The following is a 13,532-nucleotide window of genomic DNA, read 5'->3' on the forward strand; positions in this document are numbered from 1 at the left end:
TTGAAAAACTTGGCTGTTAAAGAATTCCCCCTAAGGAAAGGGGTGGCCTGAAATGCACAGAGTAGATCTTGGCCCAGCAGAAAGCTAGTAATGCACAGTGGAGCCACAGAGTAACTGAATGGCTGTTTAGTAGCATTAAGAGATCTACATGAAATAAGCATTTAACAAAAAAAGTAATGGTGGCTTAGCCTGCAAACTAGTAGCCAGATACTGGAGTAGACTCAACTAATTAGCAGAATTACCTACCTTGAGACTGTATGGGTCTCTCCTGCTCACTCCTGTAGATAGGACATGAACTGGACCCATGTGATATATAAGCAGCCTTCTCGCACAAGAGATGCGGTCAGATAAGCCTGTCTGACCCTTAAATCAACCAGAGGTCTGCTAATTGGTCTCATCTTGCTGCCAATGTTTCTATATCCGGTATGGTCTCCTTCCCAATAATTCATTATTGCAATATAAGGTATCTTCTATATATAGTTTTTCAATTAATTTTTTCAGGCATTATAATTGTCATGGTCACTGGGCTAGCTGCACTTAAGTCTCTCTGAGTCATGCCCCTCAGGTGTTAGACCTTTAGCCTTTACCTGTCCTGTGCATGTGTGTGTGCGGGGGTGGGGGGTGGGTTTGGAAGCCTGTGATTTTCCCATTCTTAGACTAGGTCTCGGACTATAGCCTCAGCGTCTACACAGCAGGACTGGATTTGACAGAGTTTTTAACTGTTTAACATCCTTTTGAACTGTGTGGTCTCAGCCTTCGTAAAACAGCTGTATAACTTTGGCTGGAGCCTGGAAGTAGCATCTTCACAGCTAATAGCTCAGGTATTGTTTCTTAACCTCCTAATCTGTTAACCAGGAGGTGTTTTATCTGGATTCATTGTTTTACCCTCCTGCTTGATTCCCAAGATCCCTACTATTAACTAAACCAGTCCATGCAAACAGTGAATTAACTCCATATAGCAAACATTCTCATAACCTAATATATCCATATATTATTCATAAATGAATATATACCAGCCCCACATCCTTCACAATAATCACATTATGTAATCTGCAGATTATCATTACTACTCAGCATCAGGTTTCAAAATGCAAAGATGTTGAGAGACTAAGATTTTATTATTAGCAGAAATGGAAGAAATGTGGATTATAACTGAGAAATATAATACAATCTCTATAAAGAGACATGGGGCCAGATTCACTAGTATACTCTGACTGCTTTTGTGCTTCTCTGTTGATGTAAGATAGCTACAGACCTGGCTTAACTGACCAGATAAACTGGATTTACAGCTGATTTGTAACTGTGGAATGGTGCAATGCAGCTGCACATATGGGTGAATCTGTCCCAATGTCTGTTCTGTAAATATCATCTACAAATCTTCAGGGTTTTTTTGGTTGGTTGGTTGGTTTTGGTCTTCCTTAATAAAGTAATCTTGCTGAAATTTGAAGTAAAATCAATAAAAGCCTTTTAACTAAATATTAAGAAAAATAATATGATCACTTTCCTTTAAACTTCTAGCACCATCTCTTACATTTATTTTATGCAGCTGATTAACTTCTATATTGGAGCCCAATATTTTTTATACATAAAAATAAAATCAATAATTTTGCTGTTGTCCAAAACAGCTACATTACAGCTCACGACAGATTACAATGCTCTACTTTTGCTGCCAGTACATTTTCTGGTTACGTCTGTTGCTTTAAGTACTGCAGATGTTTTATTTTATTTTAACACAGATAAAGACTGTAGTTAAACCACTTCTAGAAATCAGCTGAAGCTTGCACTAGTATAAAGAGCTGGAAACTGCATAAAACAAATGCACTTTGGTTTCTTGGCAAGTAAAAACAAAACAAAACACAACACTCTAAAGGACAGATGCTTGAGTTTAATATTCAAATGGAATTAGCTATATTCTTACTTACCAAGCCCTCACTGGGCATAATGCTAGTAAGGTGAACTACTTCAAGGTGTGCTGACTGAGACACCAGAGAGTCAGATGAAAGAGAGATGATGTGGTCACAGATTCCAGACAAAGTTTTACACTAGAAAAAGCAAACAAAAATAATCATAAACCCTTGTGTTGAAGTGACAAACTGTTGGTATTAAAGCACAGTTCAAGGGCAATATTGTTTACATCATGTTTACTTTACATGGTATATATATTTGAGCAGCAGTAGCTTTTCATTCGTACTGTCATAAGAACACAGAGCTGAAGTTCTATATTAATCACAAGGCCAACTACAAGAGGGCCAAGGAAAATAAAATTCCTATCAATGCCATAACAAGTGATCGTGAATTTACAGCACAGAAGCCCAAAAGAATCTTCTTGTGAAATAATAACCTAAGCATGTGTGCTTGAATCACCTTATTCATTCAAGCAGCCACCCCTAACAAACATGCCTGATAAACTTGATTTTACTTGTTGCTGTACATGGCATTATTAAACACAGATTCAATTAAAGCAAAATATGTAAATAGTAATTACTTTACACATTAATTTAATTACTTTTTTGGCCAACAAATGAGAAGGGTAATTTATAAAGTCAAGTGTTTATTTAAGGTGTCAATTCCACAATACAAAAACATAGTGAGGTCATTCCACAGAATGGGGAAGTGAGATAAAGGGATGAAAGTTATTTGTCCCGGGTCAAACAAAACAACAGAAGGAAACAGAACCCAGACACCTGAAACAAGGGCCCAAAATAAGGGATTTGTCCCCATATTTTTTTCATGTTTTTTAAATTTTACTTTCAGACATAGTATGCCTAAAAATATTTGTACTTAATTTGCAACCATCCATTTAGATGCATTTCAGAATGCTCTTCTGGTGGGAATTCTGTTGTGTGCTCTCATTTTTCTTCAGGGACTACACTGTCATTTACTTTAATTACATTAAATGGTGGTGAAATCCCTTAAGGGAAGTTATACTTCATATATTTTCAAATGCATGATGAATTCTAATATCCCATTTGACACTACATATATAAGCAGAAGCAGCAGTGAATAACTCCTTTGTCTAAATACATAAACAGTGTTCAGAATTACTTCATCTTTACTCATTTAGAAACCAGGGTAAAGCTCTGGAGTACTGGATGTTGCATTTGGATCTCTGTATCAGTTGAAACATGTGCAAAATCACATGTATGTATGCAGCTCCCTATTGACTATGCATTTGAGCCTCTATCAAATGGCCACTGAAGAAAACACATTTTTCCATTTACTTCAGTCGGCTTTGGATCAGGGCCTTGAAGAGGAATATATGCATTGTCCACTACACCTATACCCTACACATTAAATGTATTCAGATACTTTACATATGCATATGTGGCTGGCATGTAGAATAAAAATGTAATCAAAGCATATCCCTTTCTTGGGATCTGTAGTATGGATGTATTAGCCATGTGGCTGTGTTCCAACCTGACTTTTTGATGCTGTAGTACCCCTATACAATTATCATTTAGAATCAAGCCCACCACTACCCTTTAAAATTATTTTTATGCCACACATACAGACTAGATATCGGAAGCAATTCACATTGAATCCTTTGAATTGTTTGGAGACACATCTAAGGTTTCCTCTTGACCAATGTTTAATGGGGGGGGGGTGAGAAATCTAGTAAGTAAACATTAGAACTGAATACATGTTAGGAAAAAGTGCTCAATGAGCAAGATTATGATGATAGCTCACCAAGTCCCCACCAAAGTTCAGAAATTACAATCAATGGAGAATTTTAACATCAGGAAAAAATATTAAAGAGCAATAAATAAAATAATAAGAAATACCTGGCCACTCTAAAGTAGCTCAACAGACAATAGAGAGACCAGATGCCCATAATAAATGATGCAAAGGCTGGGACTGCAAAGGATGGGACTTGTCGTGTGAGAACACCCAGGAGACAATAATGAGAGAGTAAATAATGCTCTGTCTGGCACTATCAATAATACAAACTGTACCCGCATCTGTTGCTGCATCTTTTGGATAAAAACAAGGCGAGATTAAAGGCAAACAGAGAGGGGGAAAAGGTTTCTTAAGTTTGCTCCAAATTTTGTCATTTCTAACAGATCACCTTTCCAAACTACCATCAAGAAATTATAATTAATGATGATACTTTGTTCTTATATCACATTCTAGTCAAAAATCTCAAAGCATTTTACAAACAAGTCATTGTGAGAGTGAGAAGTATTAACCCCATTTTAGAGATGACACTGTCGAGTGAGAAACAGATTTAAAGTGACTTGAACATGGTCATTTTTCAAATCCATGTCAGACACCACCAGCAATAGGATCTAGGATCCCTGTGCTTTTGTCATGACGCTATATTAAAATAACAGACACATTCTCCGGATGGGCTAATGCCACCACAGAAAGCTAGATTGAACATCACCACAAAATTGTCCGAAAAAAATTGATCTTCCAGGTAGTTCAGTAACTGCTGCAGAGAGAAACTATATGCACTTAAGCTGCCCAAGACTTAGTTTTCTTATAAACAATTTATTGAAATCCTATCACTGGGGCTTGACAAGAAAAGCACTTCCTCAAAATCACTTTAAACCCCGGACATACAACTCAGCATGTGTCACATAGGGTGTTTTTATTTTTAAAAAATAGCCACTTTCAGATTGGTACCATAGGTATCTGCAGTTATTGCGCACAGAGGAAGAGGTGTTTTGGTATTGTTCAGGATGGTATCAGTAGGTGTCTTGATCTGGTATTAAGAATTGATACTATAGCTGCTGTCCAGGTAATAGCATTTTACTGAGCACTTACCTAAATGTGGGAAAACTTGGCCCTCAGGGTTGCTTTGCAGACGCATGCCTCCAAGATGCTGTTTCAAGGTTTCTCTTTTGTAATTTTTCCTTTCCATTATGCACTTTCAATCAGCCACTGAGAATTGATCAAGCCTTAGCATTTTAAAAGTTTCTCTCTCTCTCTCGTTTGAAGTAACATTACTGTAGCTCACGAAAGCTTATGCTCAAATAAATTGGTTAGTCTCTAAGGTGCCACAAGTACTCCTTTTCTTTTTGTGAATACAGACTAACACGGCTGCTACTCCAAAAATTACATAAATATACACTTCTACCCCAATATAACGCAGGTTCGCATACAGCGCGGTAAAGCTCTGACACGCTGCTCTGAGCAGTGTGTTAAGGGTGCCTTGCTGGGCCAGGGCCTAGGGGTTGGATAACAGGCAGAGAGTCTCGGGGGCAGTCAGGGACTCCCCCTCCCCACCCGAGGGTCTGGGAGGCAGGAGCTGTGGGGGGGCACTTTTGAGGGACCCGCAGTCCCAGAGCGGCCCGGGGATTAGTGGGGAGCTGGAAGCAGCCCGCTCCGCTTCCCTCGCCCTGTCCCCAGCCGTGTCGCTCGGGGGAGGGGACTTGGGGGAAGGGATCCTCCCTGGCACTCACCAGCAGTGGCGGAAGCAGAGCAGCCCGGCCCCAGCCTGCTCCACTCCGCCAGCTCCCAGCCTCAGCGCTCTGCTTCCAGACGCAAGTGAGTGCAGGACCTTTCCCCAACCCCTGCCCCCAGCGACACAGCTGGGGCCATGGCAAGGAAAGCAGAGCAGGCTGGGGCCATGTCCTTCCGCTTCCCACCTCCAGTGAGAGTGGGGGGTATCCTTTCCCCAAACTCCCAGCACTCACCAGCGGCGGGAAGCAGAGCACCGTGGCTAGGAGGTGGCGGAGTGGAGCGGGCTGGGGCAGTGTTGCTCCATTTTCCACCGCTGCCGGTGAGCGCCTGTCATGGGGCGAGAGGTGTGGATAGGGTCGGAGCAGTCAGGGAACAGGGGGGTTGGATAGGAGGTGGGGTCCTGGGGGTGATTAGGGATGGGGGTCTCTAGAGGGGGCAGTCAGGGAACAAGGAACGGGGGGGGCCAAAGCAAGTTTGATATAACGCGGTCTCACCTATAACAAGGTGAGATTTTTTGCCTCCCAAGGACCGCACTATAGTGGGGTAGAGGTGTACCTCTCTTACTCTCTTGGCTGCTTTCCCAAAATAAAAATAAAAGCACTTACACAACTTTGAAGTGCTGTTTTGGGGCTATCCCTTCTCCTCCCTTTTCACACATGTACATTTTTATTTTTAAAGCACTTATAAGTGAGCTTTTGGACTCCAAGTTCCCTTCTCCCTGGTCTCCTCTCAATTTTCTGTTTTCTTCATATGAACAAGACAGAAGCATTTAGGGAAGATGAAATAGAGCCATGACCCCCATTCCCACACTCTCTACCATGTGGTATCTTTTGTGAAATTGAGCCATGCAAGGAATGCAACATATACAAAAATAGCCATGTGCGCAGGTTAAAATTCTGTACCTAAGGAAACAAGTTTGTTTAACAAAACACAATCTGAATACAGTTGATTCAGTCCTCTTCCCTAATTCAGAGGTCCCATGTATGGTTTTATGACTAGAGTTATGCAAGATAATGCACTTTCAGGTCACAGGGGATTGATTTAATTGTGTTGGGTTTTTTTTGGTTAGTGGGGGTTTCCATCCCAAGGTTTGCTTTGTGTTTCAGTTTCAAGTGAAACCAAAATCTCACAGAAATTCAGCTGAAACCTCTGAGTTTTACCAGGTTTCCGGTCAACATCATGGGTAATAACTGCACTTTGCTTACTTTCCGTTCAAATCCATAACTCCTGAGGGGGTTATAACAAATGAGATCTGGCAAGTCACGACAAACTGATTGTCAATCTGCTGGAGGCATCTCTTTAAAACAGGGTATTTGTGGGGCTATAATTCAATGCAAGGAGTCTAGTGAAGTAAAGTACATAGATGAAGTGCTCTGCAGTCATCAGAAAACAGAATTTTAACTCAAAATTTGACTATTGTTTATTTTATAAAATATGTATAATAGTTCTGAAATCTGGATCCAGGCCTTGTACAAATACCAGAGAGCTCCCATTTCATCCCTGTCCCGACTTCTCAAAATTCCATATCAACTTCAGACTCAATCACCCCCTCTATCTCATTAGTCAAATTAAAGAAAGCAAATTTCTCTGAACAGCAACATTAATCCTCTGCTATTGTACATTATTTCTGTGCATATATTATTGTATGATTTTACTCTAAAGAGTAACTGTGTAACAATGTTCTTCTCTTACACAATGGACATCCTCTCTGTGGGCGAAATCTTGATGATTGACTTCATAGGACCAGGATTTCACCCTGGATATATCAGTTGGACTCATATACAATATACAGATTTTAGTTTTTACTGGTTTTTTAGTCCTGTAACCCTATAAAACCAACACAACCAGTACAGAGTGAGCTGGTTTCTATTCCTTTTCACATGATATCAATAGAATTGTTTACTAAGTTCTAGGAAGATATGCCTGTGCAAACCCACTGATGGTCAGAGATGAACATGTGTTACCAAAGACATAATTTGGCATGCAGAACCTTCATTATTAGTGATATGCTAAAAGGGAATACCCAGATTGACTATCAGGCCCCAAGTTGAGTTTGCAGGGTCATTACTTAGGGAAAAATATTTTATTTGTAAATTGAGTGCATATGGAAATCATTAAAAATGGACCCTGATAATGCCATTTGTACAGTCACTTGTCAAAACAGATTTCAGAGTAGCAGCCATGTTATTCTGTATCAGCAAAAAGAAAAGGAGTACTTGTGGCTTAGAGACTAACAAATTTATTTGAGCATAAGCTTTTGTGAGCTACAGCTCACTTCATCAGATACATACAGTGGAAAATACAGTGGGGAGATTTTATATACACAGAGAACATGAAACAATGGGTGTTACCATACACACTGTAACAAGAGCAATCAGGTGAGGTAAGCTATTACCAGCAGGAGAGCGGCGGGGGGAGGGGGTGGTGGTGGTAAAAAACCTTTTGTAGTGATAATCAAGGTGGGCCATTTCCAGCAGTTGACAAGAATATGTGAGGAACAGTTGGGGGGGGGGAGAGGGGAGATAAACTTGGAGAAATTGTTTTACTTTGTTTAATGACCCATCCACTCCCAGTCTCTATTCAAGCCTAAATTAATTGTATCCAGTTTGCAAATTAATTCCAATTCAGCAGTCTCTCATTGGAGTCTGTTTTTGAAGTTTTTTTGTTGAAGAATTGCCACTTTTAAGTCTGTAATCGAGTGACCAAAGAGATTGAAGTGTTCTCCAACTGGTTTTTGAATGTTTTAATTCTTGACATCTGATTTGTGTCCATTTATTCTTTTACGTAGAGACTATCCAGTTTGGCCAATGTACATGGCAGGGGGGCATTGCTGGCACATGATGACATATATCACATTGGTAGATGTGCAGGTGAACGAGCCTCTGATAGCGTGGCTGATGTGATTAGGTCCTATGATAGTGTCCCCTCAGTAGATATGTGGACACAGCTGGCAATGGGCTTTGTTGCAAGGATAGGTTCCTGGGTTAGCGGTTCTGTTGTGTGGTGTGGTTGCTGGTGAGTATTTATTTGCTTCAGGTTGGGGGAGCTGTCTGTAAGCAAGGACTGGCCTGTCTCCCAAGATCTGTGAGAGTGATGAGTCGTCCTTCAGAATAGGTTGTAGATCCTTGATGATGCGTTGGAGAGGTTTTAGTTGGGGGCTGAAGGTGATGGCTAGTGGCGTTCTGTTATTTTCTTTGTTGGGCCTGTCCTGTAGTAGGTAACTTCTGGGTACTCTTCTGGCTCTGTCAATCTGTTTCTTCACTTCAGTAGGTGGGTACTGTAGTTGTAAGAATACTAGATAGAGATCTTGTAGGTGTTTGTCTCTGTCTGAGGGGTTGGAGCAAATGCGGTTGTATCGTAGAGCTTGGCTGTAGAGCTATTAATGTAGATCAGTCTCCTATAGAGAAGTACCTTGATGTCACTGTACTTTCCTCATTTTAAAACACATAGTATAAGCAAGCACAGCAGTAAGGGTTATATTGTCGTCATTACCACTGTATTAAGAGAACGGGGGTTCCTATGGATTTGTGACACTGACAATGAAACTCTGAGAAACTAGGCAAGATTTCAAAATCTTGTTAGCAAGCTTCCACATCTAACTGCATATTGGTAATCTCAGTAGTGTGTAACAGTTCATATAGTGTTTTTGTCTTACAGAATTACAGAATGGAGATAGAAAACTATTTCAGTTGACCTGGCTCCATGCAGTTTGACATTTGTGGCAGCGTTTTGAATTTTCTTAACAGCGGCATCAGCTAGCCAGGGGAAAAGGGTAATAGATCTGCAGGAACATGTGTTGAAGACTCTATAAAGAGATGCAAGCATTTTTTCTTTAATTTTCTCATCTATTGAATCTGTTTCAGACATATATATATGCGCATGTGCTTAAGGTTCTCAATTTATATTACCCTTCCATTAACATTTACTATTGTTCAGTTTACAATGATACGTCATAACATTCTTTACAATTTTGTGAGGATCAGATTTCTCTTAAGGGGGAAGGTTTTTGTTTGTTTTTACAAGGGTTGTTTGTAAAGATGATTAAATCAACCCTATCTATCATTCATTCCTACAAATATCTGTTCTCAACCTTCTCACCATGTTTCAATCCTCTAGCATACCATACTTTGTACCCAGAGTAGAGCTGGGTGGATAATCCAACTTTTTAGACAAGAACTTCTAAAACCACCCTATTTTACGTTTCAGAGTAGCAGCTGTGTTAGTCTGTATTCACAAAAAGAAAAGGAGTACTTGTGGCACGTTAGAGACTAACAAATTTATTTGAGCATAAACTCACGAAAGCTTATGCTCAAATAAATTTGTTAGTCTCAAAGGTGCCACAAGTACTCCTTTTCTTTTCACCCTATTTAGCCACTTTTAATTTCCCCTTCAAAACTTTATTTTTAAATCCTCAATTTTCTAATAGCTAGCTTTCTAGTAAAGACAGAATCTCTATACTTAAGAATTGTCTAATAGTTCATCATGATTCCCAGATCTTTGCATCTAACATTATTATATTCTTCTACCTGATTTGGTTGCTTTTATACTAGTTATTGTAGTGAGCGCATTAAACAACAACAAAATACAAAATAGATGCATTTTAACATCCCAAAATCAAGACTGAAAGATTGTACGCTCTTTTCATGGTAGGGAAGGTATTTTTCCTCCCCTCAGGAACCCCTTCGACCTTTAATTGCTGGTGGGGTACATACACCCCTCCACAGTCTTCAATAAAGATTTTTGGTTTTGATTAAATTTTGTTGGCAAAAGCATACTGTGTAGTGCTTGCCTTTGACTTTTTCCCTTGAGAAGCAATTTAAGTGCACAAATCACTTAAGGAATATACAAATTAAAAGCAGACGCCATATCCACAATCATTAAGGTAAAAGTGATAGTATAACCTACATACATGAGAGAACATTTTTTGTACTTATCAGTGCAAGCACCCAGCAAATCTTTTTGTGAAGTGAAATGAATACAAAGCAGTCTTCACAGTCCCAAAATAGCCAGTGCAAACAGTTAGGGTAGCAAGCAGGACACAGACAACAAATTGTATACAACTAAAAATAAACTCATTTAAAAACATTTTGAAATGCAAGGGTAGGGAGTGAGAAAAAATTAACAAGTGAACAAGGGTTTTTTGCACTGGTAAATTCTATTTTGCACCACAGACTTTAAAATTTAAACCACATACTACAGTAACAAATAGAAAATTGGCATTCAAAGTTTTGTCTGTGCACATGGTAAAATCCTGTGCCACTGAAGTAAATGACATTTTTTTCTGTCACTGACTTCAACCTAGCTATGATTTCACCCATGCTGTCATTTGTTTTTTACATTAAATTAATGGGAATACAAAGGGTTCTCACTCACCCTAAAACTAGTTACCATATATTAACTTAAATACATTAGCAGTTGCTTAGTTAAAATATCTAAACAAATCTCTTTTTCTTTGATGCAGATATATTTCATAAAGTTTGTAGGGAAAAGCACACATCTAGAATTAACATACAACTGAGCGGAAGCAGTCTGATTTCTATATCTTGAGTTTATTTCTCATGAAAGGATTTTACATTGTGTTTCTGTTGAACAAAATGTAAATACTATGAATGATTTCCCAAACTGTTTTCCTTCGTACACTGTGACTAGAACAAAGAGCTAAAAAGTTGGTAATTTCTGCAGCCAATCAGACTGATTAATGGAAAAAACAGTTTATAAAAGTAACAAATTTGTGGACACTAAAGATCTGCATGGTTGTAACTGTGTTGCACATTATGGCTACTCAGAACTTCTCTCAGATAGCAAGAATAGAACTTAGATCTATCTAGATGAAGGGCAGGTCCTTATTAGAGTTAGAGGAGATTCTCCCTGAAGTATTAGCAGTATAGTTGCTATGACATCCAGTAGAGGGCAGTGGTACAACTACACAGCTTATCACAGAATTTGTAGCTAAATCTACAGAAGGAATGTACCTTATAAATTTTAGTAATTTTAGTGTCAGTGATACTAACTAATGTATATAAAAGAAAAATACTTAATTGCAGGCTAATTTAAATCACATCCATAAGATTAAAACCGGAGACTGCAGATATGACTTAATACAATTCACTACTGCTTTAAAACATTGTTTGAAATGTACTTCAACAGTAGCAAACGACAATGAGTTATATATTTTCATCTCATCTTTGTCCTACCAAAATTAAACATACAAACGATCTGATGTACCTGTTACATATGATGATTTATTATTTTATGATAAAGAACTGGTAAAAGTTATTTTAAATTCAAATTTTAAATTGTGGAATTAGAGCAACTAGCACAGTTTAGACAGACCACAGAAGCAAGTATGTCTCAGAAACTATTTTTAACAAACTTCAAAACCAGTCTTCCTTTAAATGATCATATGCATATTTGACAAAAACAACATTTTAGAGGGTTAAGATATCAAAATCCCAGACCAAAAAATTAATTGAAATAAATCTGTTATTTAGAAATTCATGTTTAGAAAATAATGCCATATGACTAGGCTTCAAAGGATTTTTTCCAGCAAATGCCAATTTCATGATACACACACAAATCAACAAAAATATTTCCAGTGATAATTGAAATTTACAGGTAGGCAAAGACAGACAAATGCTGCTTGAGAACTTTAAGGATATTTACTTTGTATATTTTGATGTGATGTTGACCGTTCATATTTTAATGGTTATAAAAATTTAACTTCTTGAATCTCAATGTCTATCATTAAATAATTATTGCCTGATCGCCCCCCATAATTTCCCACAACTGTGAACATTTAAATAGATAAAAATAAAAAAGTTCAAACCCCATAATTTTGCACAACTGTTATATTTTTAAATGCTTACAAATAAACATCAATATTATGTCTATTGGAAGGACATAACTAGTGGGGTCCTGCAGGGATCAGTTCTGCGTCTGGTTCTGTTCAATATCTTCATCAATGATTTAGATAACAGCATACAGAGTATACTTATAAAGTTTGCAGATGATACGACGAAGCTGAGAGGGGTTGCAAGTGCTTTGGAGGATAGGATTAAAATTTAAAATGATCTGGACAAACTGGAGAATGGCCTGAAGTAAACAGGATGAAATTCAAGAAGGACAAATGCAAAGTACTCCATTTAGGAAGGAACAATCAATTGCACACATACAAAATGGGAAATGATTGCCTAGAAAGGAGTATTGCGGAAAGGGATTTGGGGGGCATAGTGGACCAGAAGCTAAGTATGTTGCAAAAAAGGTGAACATCACTCTGGGATGTTTTAGCAGGAGTGTTGTAAGCAAGACATGAGAAAAAAGAAAAGGAGTACTTGTGGCACCTTAGAGACTAACCAATTTATTTGAGCATAAGCTTTCGTGAGCTACAGCTCACTTAGAATCACAGAATCATAGAATATCAGGGTTGGAAGGGACCTCAGGAGGTCATCTAGTCCAACCCCCTGCTCAAAACAGGACCAATCCCCAATTAAATCATCCCAGCCAGGGCTTTGTCGAGCCTGACCTTAAAAACTTCTAAGGAAGGAGATTCTACCACCTCCCTAGGTAACACATTCCAGTGTTTCACCACCCTCCTAGTGAAAAAGTTTTTCCTAATATCCAACCTAAACCTCCCCCACTGCAACTTGAGACCATTACTCCTTGTCCTGTCCTCTTCTACCACTGAGAATAGTCTAGAACCATTCTCTCTGGAACCACCTCTCAGGTAGTTGAAAGCAGCTATCAAATCCCCCCTCATTCTTCTCTTCTGCAGACTAAACAATCCCAGTTCCCTCAGCTTCTCCTCGTAAGTCATGTGTTCCAGACCCCTAATCACTTTTGTTGCCCTTCGCTGGACTCTCTCCAATTTATCCACATCCTTCTTGTAGTGTGGGGCCCAAAACTGGACACAGTACTCCAGATGAGGCCTCACCAATGTCGAATAGAGGGGGACGATCACGTCCCTCGATCTGCTCGCTATGCCCCTACTTATACATCCCAAAATGCCATTGGCCTTCTTGGCAACAAGGGCACACTGCTGACTCATATCCAGCTTCTCGTCCACTGTAACCCCTAGGTCCTTTTCCGCAGAACTGCTGCCTAGCCATTCGGTCCCTAGTCTGTAGCTG

The 13,532-nt window shown here is 39.0% G+C and overlaps 1 protein-coding gene across 1 annotated transcript in view; it reads right to left on the minus strand.

The window, feature by feature from the left end:
• Positions 1–13,532, minus strand: part of LOC311526311 (connector enhancer of kinase suppressor of ras 2-like) — a gene marked incomplete at its 5' end in the record, with an annotated part of 376,450 nt that overhangs the window by 269,157 nt on the left and 93,761 nt on the right. Inside the window, one exon of the mRNA XM_084639211.1 lies at positions 1,923–2,042. Within this exon, the coding sequence (XP_084495337.1) occupies positions 1,923–2,042 (120 nt within the window). The remainder of the gene's footprint in view (positions 1–1,922; positions 2,043–13,532) is intronic.

The sequence above is a fragment of the Lepidochelys olivacea genome (genome assembly GCF_965140295.1).
Source record: "Lepidochelys olivacea isolate rLepOli2 genome assembly, chromosome: 9".
Classification (NCBI taxonomy): domain Eukaryota; kingdom Metazoa; phylum Chordata; order Testudines; family Cheloniidae; genus Lepidochelys; species Lepidochelys olivacea.